General features: G+C 35.4%; 1 protein-coding gene across 6 annotated transcripts in view; it reads left to right on the top strand.

Moving 5' to 3' along the window:
• MYT1L (myelin transcription factor 1 like) overlaps positions 1 to 25,305 on the top strand; it is a 361,112-nt gene that overhangs the window by 301,061 nt on the left and 34,746 nt on the right. For all 6 annotated transcript variants that reach the window (XM_084515353.1, XM_084515350.1, XM_084515351.1 and 3 more), the window contains exons 15-16: positions 48 to 110; positions 615 to 683. In XM_084515353.1, the coding sequence (XP_084371479.1) occupies positions 48 to 110; positions 615 to 683 (132 nt within the window). The remainder of the gene's footprint in view (positions 1 to 47; positions 111 to 614; positions 684 to 25,305) is intronic.

Genomic DNA, 25,305 nt, shown 5'->3' with positions numbered 1-25,305 from the left:
TTAACATACTTACTATTTTGGCTGTTTTTGTTTTTGTTTGGTGGCAGATGTCCAACACCAGGGTGTGATGGGAGTGGTCATGTGACTGGTAATTACGCCTCACATAGAAGGTGTGACTTCATTTTTTTCATGGTGGATTCTGTCTTTTCAATTTATTGTTTTCAGCTTACCTCAACAATGCTGTCAAAGTAAAATGTTGAACTATGTGTTAACCCTTTGAGTAATATATGTTGATCTTAAAAGCATGCTAATTTGTGTGTTGTATAAACGTCTTTTATTTTTAAATAGATTACTAAAATTTCCAAAGTATTCTTAAGCATTTAAGTAGTTAACCCAGGAACCACAAATATTTTTGTTACATTTTACTAGTTAATAGAGAAACAAAAAACAAACAAACAAAAAAGAACATTTATAGTATGTAATTTTGGAAGTAATGTTGATATCTAAATATATTCAGAGGGTTAACTATATTACAAATTTCAATATTACAGCACTTGCCCCATCGCTTTTCTGCATTACAAACTTTTACTTTTTAATTTTTATGTTGTGTTTGTTTGAAAGTGTTCAGTTAATAAGAAGATTAACTTACTTGTCTGTTCTACCATGTCTTACAGTTTATCTGGCTGTCCCTTGGCTGACAAAAGCATTCGAAGTATGCTGGCCACAAGCTCACAAGAACTCAAGTAAGATATAAAAAAACAAATATTTTCTTTATAAATATTTATTTGACCACAAACTGTGTATAGTTACATCAGAAATTAGAAACACTATGTGTCTGGAGACCTGCTCGATGATGCAGAGGGAGTTGATCCATGCTTGGAAAGAATGTGAATTCTCTAAAAATTCCACACAGACTGGGTCTGTGCATAAGTCTGATGACATAGTATTTTCTTTTGTGTATTCATTAAGTGATAGGGGTGGAATGTTTAAACTAGATATTTAAACTCCTGTTCATTTTTTTTCTGGACATTCGAGCTTACTAGTTAGAACAGAAAAATCTCATGGGATTAGACTAATGAAACACTTCTGATTACACAACTGGTAAAATGGTGTAGCTTCTCAGAGTTAGACTGGAAGGGAGAGCAATCTGCTTATTCCAAATGTTTGCGTAATCTTCCCCAGGTTTGTATCACTGTTAACAGCTTAATGCATTTTCTCATTTGACTATGTTTTTTAGTGTCTAGTTAGTTATTCCCCTATTTAACACACATTCTTTCAAATTTCCTTGCAGTTATTTGGAATGACATTTGTGAGCTATGAAAGTTAGAGAATTGTGAGACTTAGCTTTGATCTGTCTTCCTGCACCATATGTTTGATTGGAATTCTGTATGTGGAAGAACTATAGCATTTCTCTGTGCTATGAGTTAGTGGTATTCCTGAGATGGTAGTATGGGTAACATGGAAGATGTTCACAAATAACAAGAGAAAACTGAGTAGGGAAAATATGAATGAATAGCTTATGCTACTACAAATAAACAATATTCTGTCTTTACCATACATGAGTGCCTTAATTAACATTACTCGAGTTCAGTACTTGGATGAAAAATAATAATAATTAAAAAAAAAAAAAAAAAAAAAACAATAACAACAACAACAACAAAACTAACTCATGGGAAAGATGAGAAAGCAATCAAGAGAAAGCTACTGAAAGCTACTGAAGTTAGCTTTCTTTCTAGTTTTATCTAATTTAGTCACTAATTGCAAACAATAGGAACAAAAATCACATGTATTACCTCTCCAGTCGAAACTAACTTTTCTGAACAACCAGTTCAGATCATGGTAGTATCTGCTGCTACAAGGCTATGTGATATGCCAGTGGAAAGGCTGTAAATGAGATCAAAGAACATATATAAGTATAAGCAGAATACAGGCAAATAACCCAGAGAAACTTGGATTTGGGCCTGTATTTTGGGTTGGGACGGGTCAAGTAGTTCAAGAAACTGTAATTACATAAACAAAGCATAGACAAGACTGTTGAAGCTGCATGAATAATACTTTAAGCACATACTTTGATGCTCTAACCATTTTTAAAATTTACACTTGAGTTGGGAAAGTGCTCCTGAATTATCCCATCTCCTCTAATTTTCTAAAGCATCTGTAGTCAAGCCTACCCAATACAGACCAGAGTGAATAAAAGATAGATTGAACTTGAGTTCCAATAATTTTTCATGCTATTCTCTTTACCTATTGCGAGTTTTGCCTACGCAAAGAGAACAAGATTAATACATACTTAAAATTACAAGTTTAGGTTAACATCCATGATTATTTAGCAGTTATCATAGTACCCAATGAATACATTAAAACTCTGTTAGATTAATTCAAAAGTCAGGAAATGAGAGAATTTTAAATAGGCTAATTTAACTTGATTCTCTTTTGCGTTTTCATTACAAGGCAATCCTTCAGTTTCTGATCATATGTTTTTCCACAGGACAACAAATAATGTTGCACAGGACAGCCAGTAGTCACTGCATAAACAACTAATGTATTTCCTCTATATTCTTCATTATCCCATGTGTGGCCCCGTCTGTTATCCACTGCACTTTTCTCAAACTGTACTCTCAGATTATATCTACTAATTCACTCACATATTTGTCACTACCATTGCATCTGAGTGTTTCTTAATTAACATATCTTGGTTATAAGGGGATTAATTTATTTTCACCTGCAATTATACATTGAAATAAGTCAGGGTTGGTATTATCACTAATTTAAAGACAGAAAACTTAAACACGTAATTTTGATAGCTCAATTTGAGACATCTAGGACTCAGTTTGTCAGGGTTCTTCATGATATATAGAACTGTATATGCTGAAAGTTAAATACCCATTGAATTCTCTTGAAGCTGTAGGAATTCGTCAGCTCTATACATTGAGTCGTTGACCATCTGTAAAAAGGAATGAGCTATATAAAAAAAGCAGAATAGAGTCCAGTGTTCCAGAACAGCAACAGGAATATCCTTTCTCCTCCTCCTCAGACTCTTTATTCAGTCCCAGCTTCCACTTTGCCCATTCACTCTGTCTTGTTTTCTTTATCATTTTTTTTCTACATTACTCTGTCTCAAGCTCCTTGTCTAATCAGCCCATACATCTCCATCATATTCATATTTTTATTGTTCTCTGCCTCTTAGCCATCATGCTGAAATTAGTACAAAGAAATATATTCAAAAACAGGGAAGTGGGAATCCTATGGATGACAGCATCCTTTATACAACTTTCATTTCTGCTCTTGTTCTCTACCTAATGGCAGAGAAGATGTGATCATGTAAATGATTATGTATATGCACGAAGCAGCTAAACCAAAGCTACATAAGCAACTTTGATTTGGGAATTTTTAACTGTGAAGTACTTCATTTACATTTGTTATATTTTCATGTGTGAGGTTTGCGGGTATAATTTCCTTGCTTTTAAAAAGAGCAAGCTGAAAAGAAGCACAACTCCCGTAATGTGGGATCCTCCTGGCACTCTGTCAGGCCACTAGCATCATGAGAACTTTTGGAATCTGCTACACAGGTCAACTGAATTACTGTGATAGTAAACAGCAGTAAAAGGTATAACATTCTGCCTGGATTGGCACCAGAAAGAGGTGGGAACTTTGCTAACGTGTTTCATACATATTTGCTGATAGCAGAAGAGTAGTGAGTATCAGTGAGTATCTCTAAAGCCTCAGGTTTTAGAGAGAAATATATACACACTATTTGCCTGTATCCCAGGCTGAGTTCCCTTCTGTCCTGTTCCTTCCAATCTGTACTGTTCCTCTCTCTTCATATTTTGTTCCTCGTTCTGATTTTCATATAGTTATTTCCAGTCATCCATAAAGACCTCATCCTTTGTAAAATTTCTGGAAAATATTTATCTAACATGTGAGGTATAGCGAACAATTGGTAGTGCAGTAGAAGAGATGATAATATAGGGATTGAATTTCTGAACTGCAGTTCAGAAATTGCATATTGTGGGATGCATATTGCATATTCAGAAAGTGCATATTGTGGGATGATTTCATAATTTTATCACTTTGCCATGCATAGCTCATGTAGAAAATATTGCATATGTGCTAGTATAGCCTTCATATCACATTCTACAAACCCACAATATTATTGTGTGTACTTTAACAATACACACAAATCATGTATAACGCACCTTCCTAACTAGAATTCTGCTAGCACTCAGATTTTTTTTAAGACCTAACTGAAATTAAAAATAGCAGACACTGGAGACTTCAGATAATGTTCATATTCTATTCCTAATCAAAGTAACAGGAGAATCTGCAAAGCTTAGAGAAAAAATATTTTGCTGAATAATTATGTTCACTGTATTGCCTTTTGGTTATTGTGGTTCTATAAGCTCCATCACCTACATTTCCTGGCTACCAGAAAAGTAATGTTGTGACTTTCAATTAAATTGTTCCAAGGTTGTCCTGATTATTCCTTGTCAACCATACTTTGCTGATATAAGGCTTCTTGATTTGGGTTACTGAGCAGATTGTGTGATTCTCTTCTTTGACCGAAAGTCCGACTGAAAACTTGAGTCTTTGTGCATAGTTTGCTGACAGGCCAAAGCAGTTACACAGTCTGGTCAATGATCTCATTGACATAACAAAACAGAAATAGCAAAATATTCTATGTGGTTTGAATTATCAGTTACTGGTGTAGTAAAAAGGACGTCAACAGCTTTAAGGGTCTCTGAAGAAATTAATGCCTGTCAAGAATACAAGCCTTTCCAACATTAAGATTTGAATTATAATGCTTGTAAAAAGCAACTTATTTTTAAAAGATCTAGTAATGCTATATAGACGAGTAAACTTGACTATCATGGGAAAGCAATTAACAGCCCACCTAGTGACAGCTACCAATATTAAAATATTCATAAATTAAATCCAGTTTAATCTTACCTAGAGGCCTTTCCTCATCATTTTTCCTTATTAGCTTCTTTTCATAGAAGTTCTTCCTAACACTTACAGTTGTTTCAGAACTGTAATCCCATTGTAGAATTATAAATACTATAAAAGGCAACATTTAAAGCTCTTTTAATTTTATTTAAAATAAAAAAAGATGTTTTAAAATAAATGTTTTGATGATCAGTAAATCAATCCCAGACAAAATGCATCATGCTGACAGAGAACATTTATACTCAGAGAACTGGCAGCCCATTAACCAGAGAACCTGATTACAGAGAGTCCATGGAAATGACAAAGTTAGTTCTGATCCTACTTTGATGCAAAAATACTGATACTTCTTAAAAAGGTAACTAAACTTTATCTTGCACTACTGTGGAACTGACTGTCAGATTATCAACATTTACCCTTTGTCTTTTGGGTCAGTTTTCTTACAGGAAATTACATTAGTGCTTATATTAAAGATTCTGAACCTCAGAAAGATTTCCAGTTCAACCAAGTGCCTACGAGTCTGGATACATGGATGATATATAATACTCCCGTTACTTCAGAACCCAAACATCCATGTCTTTATGTAGATTTTGCATGTCATTATTATTTCTGTGGAGGACATCTTTTGGCATTACCCTACAGCACTTACAGGGAGGAGGACAGTCTCATTTCATGCAATATGGCCTGAAATAAAGCCTATGCAATGAAGCCTGAAAGCATTTCTTTTCCACTTTTTTTCTTAACTGGAAGTTAGGAACTCAGTATGGTTTTGTGCATTCTCTAAAATAAAGAAAGATTTTGAATTTATGTGCCTCCTTCTCTCCCTGTCACTCTGCACTAGTTTTCATATCTTGGTGGTCATCCTCTACTCTTTCTCTTATATTCCCTTTAGCCTTGTCTCCCCATTCCCAGTTGTGTCATCCTAGCATTGTCTTTCACTAAGTCCAAATGGAAAAATGAGCTTCTCTAAAGCGCTCCTTGACTTAAAAGGTTCACCACAACTTTTCAAGGAGGAATAACTACATGCAGTACCCTTTTCTGGATAGAAAGGATTAGCTTAGCTCAAAGTTATAGGAAAAATCTTCCATGTTAGTATAACTTTAAATATTCACTTTTTATTGGTTTACTAAGTACTTTTACTGCAGTTTTCTCAGCAAAAACTGGCAACTGGAAGAAGGGATATCCTCACAGATTTGGATTTTTTATTTATAATGATTAATATATAAAATCAAATAGTACCAGAAAAGAAGTAATATTTGCTTCCTCAATTCAGTCATCCGGAAAAAAAAAAATAAATAAATATAATAAGCCTTCTCCAAATACAGAATTGAAATGTAGAGACAAAAATAAATAGGATAATTAATAAAACACTGTGGAAACACTCCCATCTTTAGACAAATAACGAGACTATTTAGACAGATAACGAGACTATTAGTGGGCATTGATCAGTACCTATCCTCTTTAAACTTTGATAGCTCTCCCAATACACAGTCACTTTTTCTAGTCAGAACAGTTATTTCTGCAGAGATCTATTTAGCTGCTGAAGTGGTTCCTCCACCTACATCCTGTGTTTGCCACTTGAGATAAAATTTTACTTTTTACATGAAGGAAATTCACTGCCTGGGTGTATATTTGTTGCTTCATCTGTACAGGAGTACTACCTCTTGCCTTGCCTTGCCTTGCCTTGCCTTGCCTTGCCTTGCCTTGCTTTGCCTTGCCCTTGCCCTTGCCTTGCCTTGCCTTCCCTTTGCTTTCCCTTCCTTTCCTTTTCCTGCTTAGACTGAATCTGTCCTCTTATAAGAACTCAGCAAGACTGACATTTTGAAGGCTATGACCCATTATACAGTTTTCACTCATTTTTCTCTTAGAAAACTACTCTTTGTTTCAAGAGTAATAATCACTTCCATTCATGTTATCCTTTTTTTTTTTTTTTTCCCTTTCCCTATTTTTCTGCTGTTCGTCTTTTTTTTTTTTATTTATTATTATTATTATTATTATGTGGGAAACTCAGTAGAAGTTGCCATTTAAATTTTTCTTGAATACTAAAGTTGTTGTGCCTAGTAAGTGATTTTATGTTACAATTCAATACTTGATGCTAAGTAAGTATTCTTTGACTCTTCAAATAATTTCTTAAGTTTCTTGATGTTTTATCTAATTTCTATATGGAAAATGTGATTGCAAGGACCAGACATGATGTATTTGGTGTAATGTTAAAAATGACTAGAGCAAGTCATTTGTAAATAATAGTATTTTATTAACTTGTCTGCAATGTTATGGTAAAATAAACTACAGTTTACAATGTGTTATTAAATTGCAAGTTAGTGTGAAAATCTAATTTAAATTATTAAAAACAAAACCAAGGAACATAGATCCCTAATATTAGTTCCCCTTTAAGGAATAATCTTTCCCATTTTGTTCAACTAGATCCTTGGGCCAAGTGAAATTAGGAATCTCATGTGGTTTCAGTGGGTTTTTTTTGCATTTTTGTTTCCTGTATTTATTGCAGATTTCCACTTGGATACCTTATCTTTGATGGCAGCATGCATGCCTGGCCAGAACAGAACACCTTGGGCTCTGTTCCTGCACTTCTCAATACTCAAATGGGCACTGTAGGTTATACCTAGCATTTCCAACCTCATGTTGTGTGGTGTTATGATAATGTCCTTTGTATAGAAACCCATCATCTGCAGCAACCTCATCTCTATAGTCGCAATAAGTTTTACATATGGAAGTGGCTGGGCTTTTTTCTGTTAGAATAACTCATTCAGACTCTGGTAAGGTTGAGTCATTCCATTTTTCTCACTTAATTTTGTCAACTTTTGTCTCCAAAATGAAAAATACTTGAGTTCTGTTTACATAAGACCCTTCATCATTGTTTTCATCACTGAAAGGTAGTCTTAAAAGCATGTACTCTCTAAAAAGCTCCTTATAAGTCATCTGCATATCAGTACCTCTGATACTGTGAAATGTTCCATGCAGGCACAAAATTGTTTGCATGAAGCACCTTGCAGAATCAGGGCCTTAGTAAGTTTTCAATACCATGAAACACTCTGGAATTAGAGGCTTTAATGTGCACAATGGCATTTAAAATACTCAAATAGTTTATGGCCTCTTTCTTCTCTATGCACTTAATTATTTAAAATAAAAGATATGCTAGCCATACATCTGCTGCTGTTTGGATTATAATCAGTGTTTTAAAGCCTTTGCCTTTTAGTTGGAACCTGGAATAGTCTCAATTCAGATGAATGTTGACTGAATTAGAATAATTTTTTTTCAGACAACCTGTATGAAGAATCTAAAGTTTGTTTTCAAAAAGAATGTAAGCACTGGGAATCCACATCCCTGCAACTTCTATATCCCTAACTTTGAAAGTGGAATTTAGTGTCTGCAATAACAACTTAAACAGTTTTGAAGATGCTACCCTTAGTTCCAAGACTCTTCACTAATCAACAGTTATTTGAGTGTGAATGCTTATTTGGTGATTCATTTTAATTTTCAAAAATTTTCTCTTGTCAGTCATTCCAGTGCCATTCTGTGCAGTCCCTAAGCAGCTATTCTGAGAGGAGCACTTAATTGTGATTAATTATCAATGAGTTTGCTCAGTTATGTTAACATGCCCAATGAATCTCTCTAAGGCCTTCTTGTCTTGGAGTCTTTCCATTTGTACAGTTACCTCTGCCTTCTTTGGGTTTGGTCATATCTCTTTGTCATTGAATGTGTCCTACATAATTAATCTCATTCAGCCTGGCATTTGCTTGTATTCAATTCAAGGGTCTTTTCTTTGGCACAATTTGGTTATTGTGCAAACTCCCATTGTGATGTTGACCATTTTTTGCTTCAAACCAACAGATCATAACCAATTGCTCATTCCATCCAGATCCGCAAAGATCTGCAACATGATGCTGTGGTATATCCCAAGTGCTGAGGCAATCCCCATGGGAAGTTGCGTAAACTACACGGTTGCTAAAAGGGGAAATAAAAGTGCAGTGTTTTGCACTTTCTGTGTTTGGTCAGACTTGCCAAAACCCTTAATATATACCACAAAATAAAAGTAATATTGTCACTTGAAGTCCTAAATATGATTGCCTGGATCCTCAGTTGGTGTAAATTAGCATAGCTCCATTGCCTTCAGTGGAGTTACGCTAAAATACAACAGTGATGATCTGGGCAGATGCCCTCAGCTGCTCTCTTGGGTTAGCATTCATGTTTGATTGCCTTATTTAAATCTTTGAAGGTACAAAATCCCTTGCATTGTTTGGTTTCTTAGAGTGGCCAATTGCTAACTCGATTACTTGGTGTCTGTATCTGCACAGTAACATCTAATTTTGCCATGTGGTTAAGTTCACCCCTTTATTTTTTATCTAATTGCTATTGGGACTTTATGTGGCACACATTTTTTGCAGCACTGTAGTTTCTATATCAATGTTTTATATCCCTAAAATATCCCATATCCCTCATAAACACCTCATCATAACCTTATTTTACAATACTTTTGTATTCCCAGTAAGTGGAATTTACATTTGCTCATCTGCATGTAAAAATTGCTCTTCTACCCTAACACACAGAGAATTTCCACTGCTTCAAAGTCTACTGGTTTCTCTCCTACAGATAACACTGTGCTCTTTCAGCATGGGCTTATTTGGTGTACACTATGTGAAACAACCTTTGATTTTGAGGGATGTGTTAGCACTGGCCATCATTAATTAGTTTTATAATGTGTAAGCTCGACTGTGCTTACACTGCACTCAGCTCCAGCAGTATCTGTTTTCTGTAATAAAAAAAAAGGTAGAGGAGGACTGCTGGAGAAGCACATTACTATTGTTATTTATTTATTTTTTTGGACCGTGGTAAAAAGGGAAAAAGATAGAGCCTTGAAAATAATTGAGTCTAAAAAAAAAAAAAAGAAAGAGAGAAAAGAAAAAGAACAAGAAAAAAAAAAAAAAAAGTGATTTCCAGAATTATACTATTTACATTGTTTTATTTAAACAATCAGCTGTAAAGTAGTCAATCAGAGTGATATTTAAAATGCCATCTTCAAACTTGAGATAGCATTATGCTGAGATGAATGGAATACTGTTTCCAAATTTTTAGGCTGCAGTTTAATGGGGACATCATTATGAAAGCATATGATTAGCTTAAAAGAGCTATAAATATAATTTATTCAAAAGATTAGATACTGGAGCACTTCTGTATTAAGTAGGAAAGGAATCAAATCATACAGACACAGTTTATAAGAAAACCAAAACACAGTCATTCTTTGTTCTTTTGCTTTGTTTGTTAGTTTTTTTGTTTTTGTTTTTGTTTTTTACAGGTAAATATTTTTTTCCAGGCCAGTCAGTCTGGCTCTTTTCTTGAACACATAATTCACACCAAATAAATAAATAAATAAATAAATAAAATAAAGCAGGCTTAGTGTATGAAAATCACAATTCAATTCATTTTTTCCTGCTAAACAATGAATGAGCTTAGGGATTTGTTGTTTGCTTGTATAAACTGACAATACTTAAAAGAGCTAAAATGACCCTGTATTAAATGCAGTCTACTGAATGCTGAATTTAGAGTTTAATATGTAAACTACATATAATTTTCTTTTTGGCTATATGATCTGAATCTATAATGCAGATGTGAGCATATGATAGATATAAAAATGAAAAACTATGTTGGACAATTCTTACAAATATTTATATATTTTTCAATTAAGTACCAGGATTATACTTAACCCTGGGTTATCCTATTTTAAAGAATATGAATTCAATACACATTTTACATTTCCCAAATAAGTTTGGTTATAAAAACTGTGAATGTTGGGTGCTCTCTGGATACTGCAGTGATACATTGCTGTTTTTGTTCCCCTTGAATAAAAGTTATAAATAAATTATGAAAAGAAAAAAAAAGAAAAAAAAAAAAAAAAGGAATTCATAAAATTTGTATTTAAATAACAAAATCATTTTAAAAATATAGATTATGGGTTTCTTCTCAAGGCTTCTCCAGGAACCATTGTAGGTGGTGATTTGTTTTCCTCTGATGCACTAATCAAGAAACATCTGTCAGGAAAGCGTAAGTATGTTCCAAAAGCATAGGTGCAGTGAAGGAGGGGCAAGCCTTGTTTTTTAATAACACCCAGTACACTTGTTGTGACTTAAGTGTAATAATCTGAAAGAACAGAAATATTATTTTTTCTTTATTTTTTAAAGACAGATAAAAATTTAATCCTCAGCAGTCATTTACAGAAAAGGACCTCCAATGTTTCTGAGAGAGACTGAGACTTGATCCAGACTTAGTTGGCTTTGGATCTGAGATTATGTTTGGTAGTTGTAAAAAGCTGGCCCTGAGCAGCTTTTTTTCTAACGGAGTGAGAACAATATTACAAGGCCAAATTCCATGAGCAGAATTTGCACTTCTTACACTAGACAAAAGCAGTTTCATGTTGTTGTCATAGGCAGGGTCCCATTAAATCATTACTTGTTTTAGAAGAAAACATTTTAGAGGTATTAATAAAATCTTGGTAAGGAAGCTCTTTAACTTTTATTTGACTTCTATTTAATACAATAAACCTCCACAAATTAAATAAATAAATAAATAAATATTTAATTCATATGAGAAGTAATTGTCTACCAATTTATATACAAAATTTATATCCAGAATACAATGTTTTAAGCATATTTTACCTGATTTTAATTCTTTTTTGAAAATGATGGTATTAAGCATACTGAACGCACAGTAAATGCTACTTGTTTAAAAATAGGTAATAAGTAAACATATAAGGACCATTCATCTCCGTTTTTTGAAAAAAATCTTGTGATCGTTAATGTATAACAGACCAAATGTGTGTATGTTTTCATATAAATCCTTATATAATCAAGAATGAAGTGGAAATGTCTTTAAGGTTAAGAAAAGCTTTTTGTCTGTTCACATCAATGAAAATATTTTCCATTCCAAAGTAAAGCAACTGTAATTAATTTTATGGTATTTATGGTATTAAAAAAAAAAAAAAAAAAAAAAAAAAGTGATTTTTTTCTCCCTTGGACAAAGTCTCATTCAAAAATTTCCCTTAGCATAAAAAAGGAAAATAGAGCACATTCTAAAGACACAACTAACGGATTAAATTCTGTATGAGAGGTACAGTACACAATGAGTACTGGGAAGTGGCAAACTATAGGAAAAATTTCTGAAGTTTGATGACTAACCTGTTCCACAGTCTTTTGTTTGACTTTCCTGAGATGCTGTAATCATCTTGAAATTTATGAATTTCCTGTGGCTGTATGGGTGCTCAGACTGGAATTCTGCCTATCCGTGATTCATTGCCAGGGGTTTCATAAGATGCTCTTCTTCCATGTAGTATATACCTGAAGATCACAACTTCTGAGCTAATCAAGACACAGAATTTGTGTTTCAGCTCTGTTCCTGCCCAGGTATTATTCTCCCAAATCTTGTCAGGGGACAGTTAATTATCAGGAATCTTTATGAGGATATTGTGTTAAAAAATAAATAAAATTGTTTGAATACAAGATGTAAATACTCACCTTGGAAATAGAAAACCTTCAGAGAGAAAATAATTGATCAATGTTTACATGAGATCTGCATCAAAACTAACTGAGTGAATTAGAAATGAGAGTAAAGAGCAGTAAATAGATGCTCAGGGATATTTGGCTATAAGCACACAAAAGCAACAAGTGACTTTGGAAGAGGAAGTGTTTTGTTAAAATAAATAAATAAAAATAAGAAGGAAACCTCTTTCTTATAAAAAGTGTGTAAGACAAAGTTGTTAGCCTCTCACTCAACTCTACTTTTCTAATTCTACAGAGTATGAGAACTCTGAGCCCTAGGATATAATAGAGCATGAACACTTCTCTCTGCCTGCATTCCCAACTGGGAGCAAAGTGTTTCTGGGAGAGAGAGAGCTGTTTTATACACTGCACTGTGCAGCAGCCTCACAGTGCCATTGTGCTATACAGCCATTTATCCCTGTTTGTAACCTCTGACTTCTCCAGCACTTTGCACAGCTGTTTAGGAAGCAATTCCTGAAGCTGTTAGACTGCAAAATTAAAGTGGTTCTTTCATGAAATGTTTACAGTATAAACCAAGCTTGCACTGCCTAATCTTATGGGAGTTACAGAAGGGGAAACTGTACAAAAGCCTGGCCTTTCTGCCTTTGTTAACTTTAAGGAGAAAGTAAGGAGGGACAAAGTAAGAAAAGACACTAGAGAATATCACCTGACAATAAAAAGCACAATTCATTTTTGAGTGCTATAGTTAATGATACCTTGGAACATTCTTATAAAGCTGGAATTATTACTTAAGTGCTGTTCAAATACAGTCTCAGATTCCAGCACAAGGAGTAGTTTAGCTTGGAACAGTCTTAATGGTCTTATCAGAGGTTCCTGCCCTGACTGAAAGGATGTCTCCTTTGTTCACATTAAGTGCAAACTCCTTCATACAGTTTGACAGGTTAGGGTGAAATAGCACCCATTTCAGGTCATTGAGTACCATGCTGAAAGCTCAGTTGTTTCTCTTACTGCTATCCAGACAGCTGCAATACCCTGTTGAGAGGGACAGGAAACTCAGAAGCAGAGGCAGTTTAATGCCTGGAGCAGAAACTGGGAACGTTATCTCAGGCTACACAGTCCCTCTCTGAGCATTCATTAACTAGGCAAACTGGACTTCATAATCATTTTAAATAGAATTGTTGAAATTTTTATACAAAAGAATTAGCTGATGGTTGAACTTGAATTATCAAGAAAGGGTTGGAAATCAGGTAGAATAATAGGGCTTGGTCTTTCCGGAAATCAGTAATGAAAAGTTGTGTCTGTGCTACCATAAGAGGCCAAACAGTATGCTCTCTGATAGAGCATTGAGGATCTATATCATTCAGACCTATAAAATAATGCAAAATTACCTCCAGTAGTTATCTACTCCAAACTCCTGCTCAGTTTGCTCCAATAATCCATTTGGAGCAAGTTGCTCAGAACCTTGTCGAGTGTCTCCAACGCTGGAGATTCCACAACCTGTTCCAGGGTTTGCCCAGCCTTGTGGTATTTACTTATTTATTTTTAATGAGTTGAACTTTCTTGTGCTGAACCTGGTCCCTGCTACCTCCTTATTCTTCAGCTGTGCACCTCTGAGAAAACTTCTGCTATGCCTTCACCACACCCTCCTGTTAGGTATTTGTAGACAGAAATAAGATTGTTTCTTACACAGTAAAATCATTCTCTTCCTAGTGAACAAGCCCAGCTCTGGCAGCCTCATATATCAAGTGCTCCAAGACCCTAAACATCCTGTTGTATCATGCAGCAATGCAGACTTGCAACTAAGTGTTTATAGTTCTTAGAGTTCTGGGAAGGGTGCAGAAGACATTGTTCACTCCTGAGTATTGCTTCATTAGGACTGATTTGTCTGTCCACTGCCTATCTTCTGAGGCTACCTCAAGGCAGTAGGATGGAGTACTTGTAGGGATAGGCATAGCTCTAGTTGTGCTTAACCTGTCCTTCTTGCAGATAGGTTCTTGACTGGACTTGCAATAAGAATTTTCCCTTCAGTATGCCATTAAGCTTTGCTTAACATTGCAGGCCTAAGGTAATTTAAGGATCAAGTAAATGGTGAAGTTATACTTAAAAGTCAATGTAGATGGAGCATGGGTCTCAAGTCAATCACACCAAAACTTACAGCATGCCTGAGAAGCTGCTCAAAATGAGTGTAAACTCACATGATAAATCAGTAACAAAAGTGGATTTCTCTTAGCTGTACTGTTCATTAGCCTTCTCACTAGACCAGACTGCTTCTTACAGTATGATATAATTCACACTCAGTATTTTCACGTCCTCACTTGGGCTTTTGACAAATGTTTGTAGGCCTAGAGGGAAAAAGATATTTGTTTTCATAAGATAAAAACTGAAGGATTTTTCTCTTTTGCTGTTGACTCTTCACCCCCAAAATAGAAAGTTCCTGTCCTTCATCTGTCTAGAGAAGTGAAACCCTTGAGGGCTTGCTTCCCTCTTCCAAACGTTAGCCTGTCCTTGTTATTGGATGGCACGTGTTTTCAGATAGAAACCATATATTCAGAAGAGATTTAAAAGTCCATCCAATATAGGAACTTTATAGTGAAATAATGCTTGTTCACATTGCTAATAGTTACAGCATAGTGAGTGTGCATGGAACAAAATATACCTCTTAGCCTTATGGAGCAGTTAGTCTCATAAACACATTTTACACTAAATTCCTGGCTTAATTTATTTTACCTTATTGAATATGCACTGAAAATAATCTTCATTTCTCTTTTGAAACAGAAGATTAAGAAAAGAGCTGTTAATAACATGAAGAAAATTCAAGCCCATTACATTTCTGTTATTTGGATGGCTTTTTTTTTTTTTTTTTCCCAACTTATGAGCCCTCATTCAGCCCATTATATGTTTTCCATATAACTCAAAGGTGTTTACCATCCTATTCATTTATGGCTTTGCCATAATGCTAGGCTGACAGAACTCTTGTTAGAGATGGGACTCCTGTTTCTTTCTAAATCATAAAGGGCTAGAAATATCACAGATGTTTCTGTAGGCTCAGTCTTTCATAGCAATATTAAATGAACTAATTTGAAAGAGAGCATATAAATTGGAATTTCTTCAAGCTGTTATTCTTTCCATCCTTCCCACTCAGCCTTTCCTTTCTTTTTTACTTTACATCCAACTATCCCTGTTCCTAGGTTACTTCTTTTGGTGAAAAGAAGGTTACTGCTTTTGGTAAATTATGTGTGAGTGTACAAGTTGAACAGTTATGTTCAAATGAAAAAACAGATAAACAGAATAACTAAGGAAAGTCTAAAGCCAGGAAGTAAACCTTCTTCCCAACAACAGTAGTAGACTGTTAAGGCTACTATTGAAAGTTTTTTATTGACTATTAAAAGTTTTTAATTTGTTTCCTCTGTCTTTAGTAGCCCTAATCTGATAGTTGTTTGTTTGTTTGTTTGTTTGTTTTTTCTTGTTTTTTCTTTTTTTTCCTGAGTCTTTCTTGTGGAGGTGCTGAACTTTTTGAGTATTCCAGATTTGTAGCTTTTGAAGTCATCCCAAACCTCCAGGAAACTCAGGAAAGGACACATTCAAGGTCATACTGCTGTTCCCGCTAGAGCCTTTGGTATTTTCTTCACCAAGGATAAGATGTACATAGTACAAAAGAGCAGAGCATGAATCGTCTGAAGTAGCAACATAGAGACAGCAGTTCAAGAATGATGCTATTGATAATTTTATGGTGTTCAAGGCAACCAGTTAGGTTACTGACCTAACCATAATGTAAATCCATTAACAGGGAAAAAAAATCTCTACTTTAAATAATGCATTTTTAAAGTATTCAATATTTGGCATAATATAAATTTACATTTGTGTTAAAATTTTTATTACATCATAAATAGAAAAGCTAGAGCAGTTGCAAGAGCTTTTGAAGATATCTTCTAAGGTAAAGAATTCCAAAATGCTATACCTGTGCTGTTGTCTTCAATTGCTTCTCTCTGACCTCTTTTCACATACAAGAATGAAAATAAGTCACTCTTCTTGGCTGTTCTGCAAACCCTGACTAGAAATCTTGCTCTGCAGTGACTGAGTGGCAGATATTCTTGAGAGGCTTAGTAGTTCCCATTTTGTAAGACCAACCAGCAACAGGACACTCTTCTTCAGAAAAAAATGTGTCCACCCCGAATTACTGAAGAAAAGCCCATGTATTTCAAAATCATACTTACCCTTACACTGAATTACAGGTTTGCAGCAGTATTATTAGGAGACAGAGAATTTGCGTGGCTTTGCTGCTAGCTGTAGGATGTGTTGTCTTAAGGCTATCTCCTACTGCACTTTTCTCCGTGCCTCTATAATTTTGTGTTATTCCTTCACTATAAAAATGAAGCTTTTTTCAAAACATGAGGTGTTTGGAAATGAACATTTGAATTTGCATATGTTGGAACTGATTCATCCCTGGTGCCAGGAAGTGCTCGCTGTTGCAGGGATGGGATGTGCAGCTGGCCAGTGCTGCCTCCAAGGCAGGCGATGCTGGCAGGAGAGAAAGTGTGGGCAAGGTGCCCAGGGAGAGAGCTGATTCACAGCTTCCCCCTGGCAGCTTCTGTGAACGGAACACCCCCTGGGTAGTGCACAGAAGTGATTTCACATTAGGCACTTACCACGCCTTTGGCAACTGGCATATTAGGCAGTATATGCTGGTGCTAGATGTGAGAACAGCGGGCAACACACCATTGCACTTGCTGCAGAGAGGCTGGGAAGTCCTGACTGCTAGCAGAACAGACAGCATGCAGAGGTGGTAACTGAAAGCACAGAAGTATTTTTTCTAAAGCAATATAATTAATTTAAAAGCATCATGTGTATCTGTGCATGCGAGTGCACAGTGATATTTTAAATGCCAGCAGGATGCATTTTAGTCTGCTTATAGGAAAATGGATTTCAGTTTAATTAAGAAGCATATCATGTTCTTTCTCACCCACACACTGTTCAAAAAATGCAGAAATGCAATGCAGATAGTACCAGGAGCTAAGGACACAAAAATTATACATGCAAAAATTTAAGGAATTAATTAAATTTTACGTAAGGAGGAGTGTATGCTGCCACCCCCAGTTTAGAACCATTCAGTTGCTGGGGATTTATAGAGGCAAAGAGAGAGATGAAGCAATCTCTCAGCAGAGATAGAAATGACTGAAATTACTCCATGAACCCTCTGAGCCAAAATTATTTTAGTCTCATGTCTGGACTAGCTCCATAGGCCTGGCATCATTCCCTTATGGGTAGAAAGACTGTACAATGAAAGTGGTAACAACAAGTCATTCCATGCCATGTCTTTCCAATTTCCAACCTGAACATCTCTCGATATCTTCTGAGAGGGCTTGGTTCCAGGAATGATCCTTGACTGGATTCCCTGATATCTTGTCCATTCACTGGAACTGCACTGGGCACAGTCCCTGTGAACAAATGATAAAATAGATTTTTACTCAATTAATTCATTTGCCATACCAACACAAATGACAGGAGATGGGGGATAGGGGAATGGGGACAGCCTCTGTTGTCCTTTTTTCAAATTGTCTTCCTTTATACCTGTTATGGTTTGGGGGGTTGGGATTATTATTTATGTTTTTTTTTTTTTTTTAATTTCCTATTACCTGCAATAAGGACTTTCATGTCAGTATTCTGCTATGTAAGAAATGTTAGCAATATTTTACATATGAAAAAGTAGCATTTAGCACTTTTGCTAAAACTAAATATGCATGATTAAGTTCTCCTTCTTGTTAGGCTGAATGCAAGGAACTAATTAACATATGAATCTAAATTTAACTTCCTTTTTATTTTTGGCTTACAATGCATCTTTGTGAAACTTTGATATTTATAAGTGTTTAACTTCACATTCTTTCTTAAGTATATTTGTGAGGAGTAGATCATATGTTTTGCCTGGAATATGAAATCATAGACTGAAGGTCCACTGAGATTATCCATTACCTGTCCCACAGAGTTTTTGTCTCATCTTGAACCAATTTAAATAAGCTTCAAATGAGCTGTGAATGTAATTTTCAGCAGCACCCACTGCTAGCTTGGTTGTGTTCCCTTTGAAGCCAATGATAAAGTTTGCAGGGACTTTAATGCAAACAGAAGTGTGGAAGAAAGTGACTCATCGTGTCTTGCCAGTCAAGAAATTCAGTGTTAAGGTTTCACCACACAGAGAAATTTCACCTCTGACACAAAGATGCAATGTGTACCCAGTCATTTCAACTATGTAAGAGGGCCACATGTGATGCAGACTAAGGGAAAGATAAAATCAGCTGGGAGAAAAAAAGCAGGATGACAAGGAGAGTGATGAGAGAAGATAGAAGGAAACAACAAAAAGGAAGAAAGGAATAAAAAACTGTCAACTTCAAGGTTATTAAAGTCATGAAAGGAGGAAAGGATGAGGGAGGAACGGAGAATGAAGACAACAGCCAAAGGGGATATGGAAGAAAAATGTAAAAGGGAGAAAAATAAAATTGAAAAATTACAATAAATGAAAATAAGGAAGGAAATGGAGAGTGCAAAGAGGACAAAGCCAGGTTCTTTTCAGTGGTGCCCAGTGACAAGACAAGAAGCCGTGGGTACAAAGGGGAACACAGAAGGTGCCATCTGAAAAAACAGATGATGGAGTACTGGCACAGGCTGCCCAGAGAGGTCGTGGAGTCTTCTCCTTGGAGATTTTCAAGACCCACCTGGACATGGTTCTAGGCAACCTGCTCTGGGTGGCCCTACTTTGGGAAAGGGAGGGAGGGGGCAGGAATGGGGTGAAAGGGCAGTGGACCTCTGATCTCCAACAGTTCCTTCCAACCTCACCCATTCTGTGATTCTAAGATTTTGAGAAAAGGATCTGGAAAAGGCAGAAGTAAAATGTAGAAGAAAAACACTGAGGAGGAATAAAGATGGAAAGCAAACTGGAGACAAAAGTTAAGTGGAAGTCCTTGTTCCACTGAAGGGAAAGGATTGAAAATGAGGAGAAAGAGTCATCAAGAAAGAAAAACAATGGTGGAAAATGTGAAAAAGAAGAAGTGATAAAAGTATGTAGATGTGCAGCTTAATTGAGGAAAATTAAGAGAAAATTAATCCATCCTAGCAGAACAGTTTTAACAGTTTTTCACTGCAAATAGATTGTATAGATAGAGGGTTTCTGTCTAGCCAGTGAATGGAAGTAACAACACTAAAGTAGAAACAACAGGGTAAAAGTGGAAACGCATCTGTGTTCCTGCTGGAGATACAATAGACTGTCTTTTCTGTGGCTTCTTGAGGAAAGGAATCATCAATGTTCCAACTTTACATGCCTAATTAGAGCTTGACAATCTACCACAGTGCCTGAGACAGAAAATAAGATTGCAAGATTTACATGTATACATCTGTACATACTGCCTTCATAGCAATATGTAGGACAGTACTTACTGGCAGAGTTACTCTGCTCAGAAAAGTAAATGCAAAGTGAGTTGCTGTTTACAATCCAGTTCCTTCTAAGTAGGAGTTTTCATAACAGTAGCCACAACCCTGACTGTTACTGACACACCTATGGCCTAAAAGTTTCCTCTGAGGACTGCACAGCTCTATTTATCATCTCATCTTCCCCTGCAGTCCTCCCGGCAGGTCAGTGGTGTGTTGTATAGGAAAGAACCAGGTTATTATTGTTATCTCATTGCCTCTTTGGAGTTAAACATGGGACTTGTTTATCAAGAGCTGCACATATTGTTTTTTTTAAAAGCACTCAAGTTTGTAGAGGCATAGACATACCATAAGCTTATCAGACCTTATTCAAAACTCTGTTTCTTCATTTGAGAAATCTTTTCATTCCTTCCTTTTCTTGTTCAGTCCCCTTTTTCACTCATTCCTCACACATTCAGTTCAGGGAACTGCAAACACCGTATCTTCACAGTTCTACTTTTGTAACATTTTTTTCTGGACTACCTGACTAGAAAAGAACAATATTTTGTTTTTGAATCTAAATGTAGTTTCAGAGGAGACATGGCTTTATAACGTCAAACAGAGCAGTGAATAAGAATCTCTTCTAGCCTGTTTTCTTCTGTGTAAAGTCATTTAGCCTCTGTATGCCCCAGTTTTTGTCTGCTAAATCCTTTCCTTCATCAAAGCACTATTGTGAGATTTTATCCATTAATGTTTGTAAAATGCTTTCATATCTTCAGATGAAAGATAGAAATGCAAAGTATTATTGTGTCTGTCTTCCAGACTCTCAACCTGTGAATTCCATTCCTGGTGATTCAGTCAAATAAAACAGAATTTCAAATACATGAAAACCACCAGACAATAAAAAATTCTACATTCTGCTATGAAAAAATCCCACAGGAAACAATTATATTTCTCTAGGCTTTCTGAGTCTTCAACAGCAAATCACATCTCTACTATAGAGATTGACAGCATGGTCAAAATAAAACTATGGGGAAGATATAACTTTCTGTTAAATTCCAATTCTTTTGCAGTGTGGAACATTCTAAAGGTCCATTCTGATTTTTTTGTACAACTTACTGGCTTATTCCCCATCTCAATTCAATATGATCTTTCTTTTGGGTTGCTAGCTACATCAGTTTTAAATATTTAATGACTAATTTATAGGATAAATATTCTGTGTGTATGGTAGTCACTTAAGGCTCAAGGGAAGATTGGATCCACAATGTAGTGGGTGCAAAGTGGTGTAAAACACACCAACAAAAAAATAATAATCAAAAAACAAAGATAACTTCAAACTTTAGAACTGATTACATTATCTTACTAGTAACAGGTCACGAAAGATATTTAGTATCTATCCATTGCAATAGAATCCTAGTATAGTTTGGTAAGTCCTAGAAAGAATAACCATCTGATGGCTTTTGGCATCACCAGTGTGAGAAAAAATAATGGCTTTATTTCAGTTCTAAGAAATCCAACATCCTCAGTACAGAAACAATATAGAAGGAGTTTGCCATAGCCATTATTGGCAATACTCTTCATAGCCATTATTGGCAATACTCTTCATCTTTATTAGTGGCTGTTTTTATTTCTTTATTTGTAGAGTGTCCACTGAGTGCTATTACTAATCCCCAGAAAGCTATAGCTAAAAACAAGTACAGACAAACCTGATACAGATACAAACCTGACAATTCATGTGAAAACTACAGCCTAACTTAATAACATGTCCTTTCCATAGTAGAAACCAGGTGAACTGGCCTTACTGATAAGGACAGTGAGGCTGAAATGACCATCTGGTGTATTGAGGAAGAGGGTTTGGCGCAGGCCATAGAAGAGTGGTTGAAGGGGAAAGAGACAGAGGAAAGGGAGACTAAAAGGTATACTTGGTTACAGCTGCTAGAATTGTCTTGATGTTTAAATCAAAAATTATCATCCTACTAGTGAAAAATGTAATCATGTGATCTAACTTCTGTTTGGGTGGTGTGCTGAATGTGTGCTTGTATAATTCTACATCCAAGGTTTCCATTTCAATTTATATATGTATATAAACTGGCCAAACCCTGAAGAAAAGATTTGACTGAGATGGAAACAGAATTCTCCATATTGCTGAATCTCAGTAACACAAGTGTTTCTTAGAGAGAGGAAGCCTGAGCTTGAGCCCAAGCCTGAGCCCAGGCCCTGGGCTATACTCAGACTGCATGTACTGAAAAAAAAATTCCATGAGCTCTGCCTTCTAACAAGGGAAGTATAATCCTTCTGATTCTGAAAAGCCATTGTCATTTTGCGGTAAAAATTCTTGACAGGAAAAAAAAATAATAAAACTTATCCATTACATTACAGATTACTATATCTTTGTTTTATTGTAATTTTAGAGTTAATTTATATCTTAATTCAATCAAAAGTATGTCAACCAAAGCTATACACAACAGGAAGGACAAAATTACTTCTGTCCATTATTAGCACCTTTGTGTAACAACTTTTCTGTTGTTAGCCGATCTATAAATTATTTAAATATGCAAGTTGTGTGTCAATTTATATAGCTCCTATAGATCTAAATAAAAACCTGGGCATATAGGTTTAAATGTATATTTTATTTGTAGCCTTCTGTACTGAGGTAGGCTGGTTTTTCTTCTGAGCTGAGCTTGCATCAAGACTTTTAAGCATTGGCATTGGAAAAACCCTCTCAGAACCCATTTGGGCATTGCATCCATTTCCTCCCCAGTCCCAGCAACCTCCTTAAGTTCTTTCAATAGTCTGGAAGCATTTTTTAATTGCTGCACACCCTCAAACCTTCTTCCTGTGAAGAATGAGTGATAGGGTTTAAGTTTATTTATCTCTGTTTTTCACATTTTCTTCATTCCTGCTATTGAATCTAAGCCCAATACTGAATCCAGCTGCTGCAGCTGTTGCTGTTCTGCTGTGTTTCCTGCTTTCTGCTTATGCTTATGTTCCTACAAAAGCTTCTCTGGGATGTTCTGTGAACTGAATGGGACATCAAGGCAGTGCTGACTGCACTCCCCATCACTGACAAGCTCTTTTTCTTGATGCTCTGATTTTGTGTAAAGTGCCAGTGTTATACAGTCTGAACTTCACTCTTTAAAAAGAGAAGTCCTTTTGTCACTTCACTCTTTGCAGTACTGAAGTATTTCCTTGCTGCAATAAGCTATTAGGTAGAGCCTACAAGTAAGCTTCCGATTCTGCCAAATTACCTTCACTTTAAGTAATTGAGAAAACTGTATTTCTCTTTCTTCCACTTACTCCAGCATTCATTTTCAATAGGTCTCATATCACTTTCACTCTTATAAGCACTTGTACGTATATTTTTCAGGCACTGTTGCCAGCATGTACAATCTTCTAAGTCAAATATTCACATGTATTTAGTAGTTGATATCAAAGCAGTAGAGTATATGCAAGTTCTATGTATGATAAGGTATTCTGAAAATCCAGACCCACAATTCTAATGGTACAGGGACTTGTAATTGTCTCCTTATCTAATCTATTTAGGATAGCAAATATTGTAGTAACTTTGTAGTTGAAACAAACTGTTTCATATCACTATCTCATATTTCACAGTAGTTATAAACACTTCCCATAGAATAGAAACATGAACAAATAGAAATGTTCCAGGATTTTAAAATGTTCTTATCAACTGCACTAAACTCTCATTTCATATTGTACATTTAGGTCAATATCAGCTTATGAGACTAGAAAACAATTATTATAATGCTAAAACCAAAATCTGAAAAGGTCTTTCTAAAATCCTTGCCTATATAAAAAAATCTGTTCTAGTTTAATCAAAAATATCATTTTAAACTGGTGTGAACTGTACAGAGCCATTTCTAAAGATTCTCAGTTCAAATTTACAGCAAATGATTTCTTCTTTTATATCAGTTGCTTCCATTTTTTAGTTGTGGGCTTGTTTTTTTTATTGTTGCTGTTGTTTTGTTTTTTTGTTTGTTTGTTTGTTTGTTTTCCAAATGATGCAGAAATAGCCTAGTTTTTAAATTGTGTAAGTGTCCAAATGGTTGAGGTGTAATGGTATAATCTTGAGACCAACTGATCAGTTATACTGGTATACCTTACAAATCCTCTTTGTTAAGACACTAATCATGCCTGCATGTAGCAAAAGTCTTGTAAAACATGAAAAAACCATTATACTGTTTTGATAATAACTTATACTCAAAAGGCTTGAAGAATATGTGGACAAAAATAGAGACTTCAAACACTATGTGTTCATAAAAAAGGAATCCTTGTAGTACCTCAGAGAAACTGCAGAGGAATAGTCTAATGGCTTCTTGCTCTCCATTATTCATTTAAAAGCAATGGACACTTAGAGTCAAAGTTTAGGCAATTCATTAATTAATTTTTATTCCCATATCTTTTGATACAACATCGTTAGAGGCTTCAGTCAGGCTTCAGTGATATATCTGGTCTTGATGGAAGTAGGAAATAAGTTTTGTAGATCACTGAAGATACTTGTAATTAAAAAACAAACCAAAACAAACAAACAAAAAGAAAGAAAAACACAAAAGAAGCAGTGGATCTTCTCTCTATAGGTCTAACAAAATGCCATAAGAAAACCATCTAAATATCTATATATATGTAACATTTAAAATCTCAACATAAGACTCCCCCCATTTATTTTTTAACTTAAAGTACTAGCCAGCCTATATTCCAAAATTTGGGCTAGCCACAGCAAAGAATTAACGGAAAGGGCTATACAGGTAAGAACTATGACTTGTTCACCATATTTTTACCTAGTTATGTGAGAAGAAACTGCAATTTTCTATTTTTTTTTTTAATCTTTCTACAAGCAGAAAGATTAATGTGTGATGTCAGCACGTCTATTGGTTTTTACATATTAAGATGCACAAAGACTCACAGTATTACTTATACTTTCTAGTCAAGATCATGGGTTTATTATGCTTAGTCCTGTGCAAAGATGTAGTAATAAAGTGCCATTATGGCAAAGGCTTAATATGTAAGTGAAGTAAGCACATAACACGAGAGAAAAGGAGAATTATCCTTAAGGATGCTGTTTAGATTCCTTATCCAAAGCACACAGGATCTTTGTTATATAGAAGAGAATCTTCCAGAAACTTATAGGAAGTGATCTAGTGAACCCTAGAGGTTTTACCAGCTTACATCCTAGAAGCATTAAAGCATTTTTGTTTTCTATAGAGTAACTGAACTGGTCCAGTGGAATACCATGTGAGAACTCTAACAAATTTCAGTTTAGCTTATCTCTTTCAAGGTTGCATTAATCGTGTTTGAGGTTTGGCCCTGCTGAGCTCCTCAGAAGTAGGTAATGCTTATTAGATTTAAAGAGCAAAAGGTCAGCCTAATAGAATATGACAATAACATTGCACTGAATTCCAGGTTACTCGAATTCTTGATTTTAAGAAACATCCAAGTGTTTGAAGAAACCTCCATGAAAGCATTTTACCAGTATGTACCAACTTTGAGGAAAGCTCACACGTAACTA

This window comes from Aythya ferina (assembly GCF_964211825.1).
Source record: "Aythya ferina genome assembly, chromosome: 3".
Classification (NCBI taxonomy): Eukaryota; Metazoa; Chordata; class Aves; order Anseriformes; family Anatidae; genus Aythya; species Aythya ferina.
This window is presented reverse-complemented; position numbering and strand designations above follow the sequence as displayed.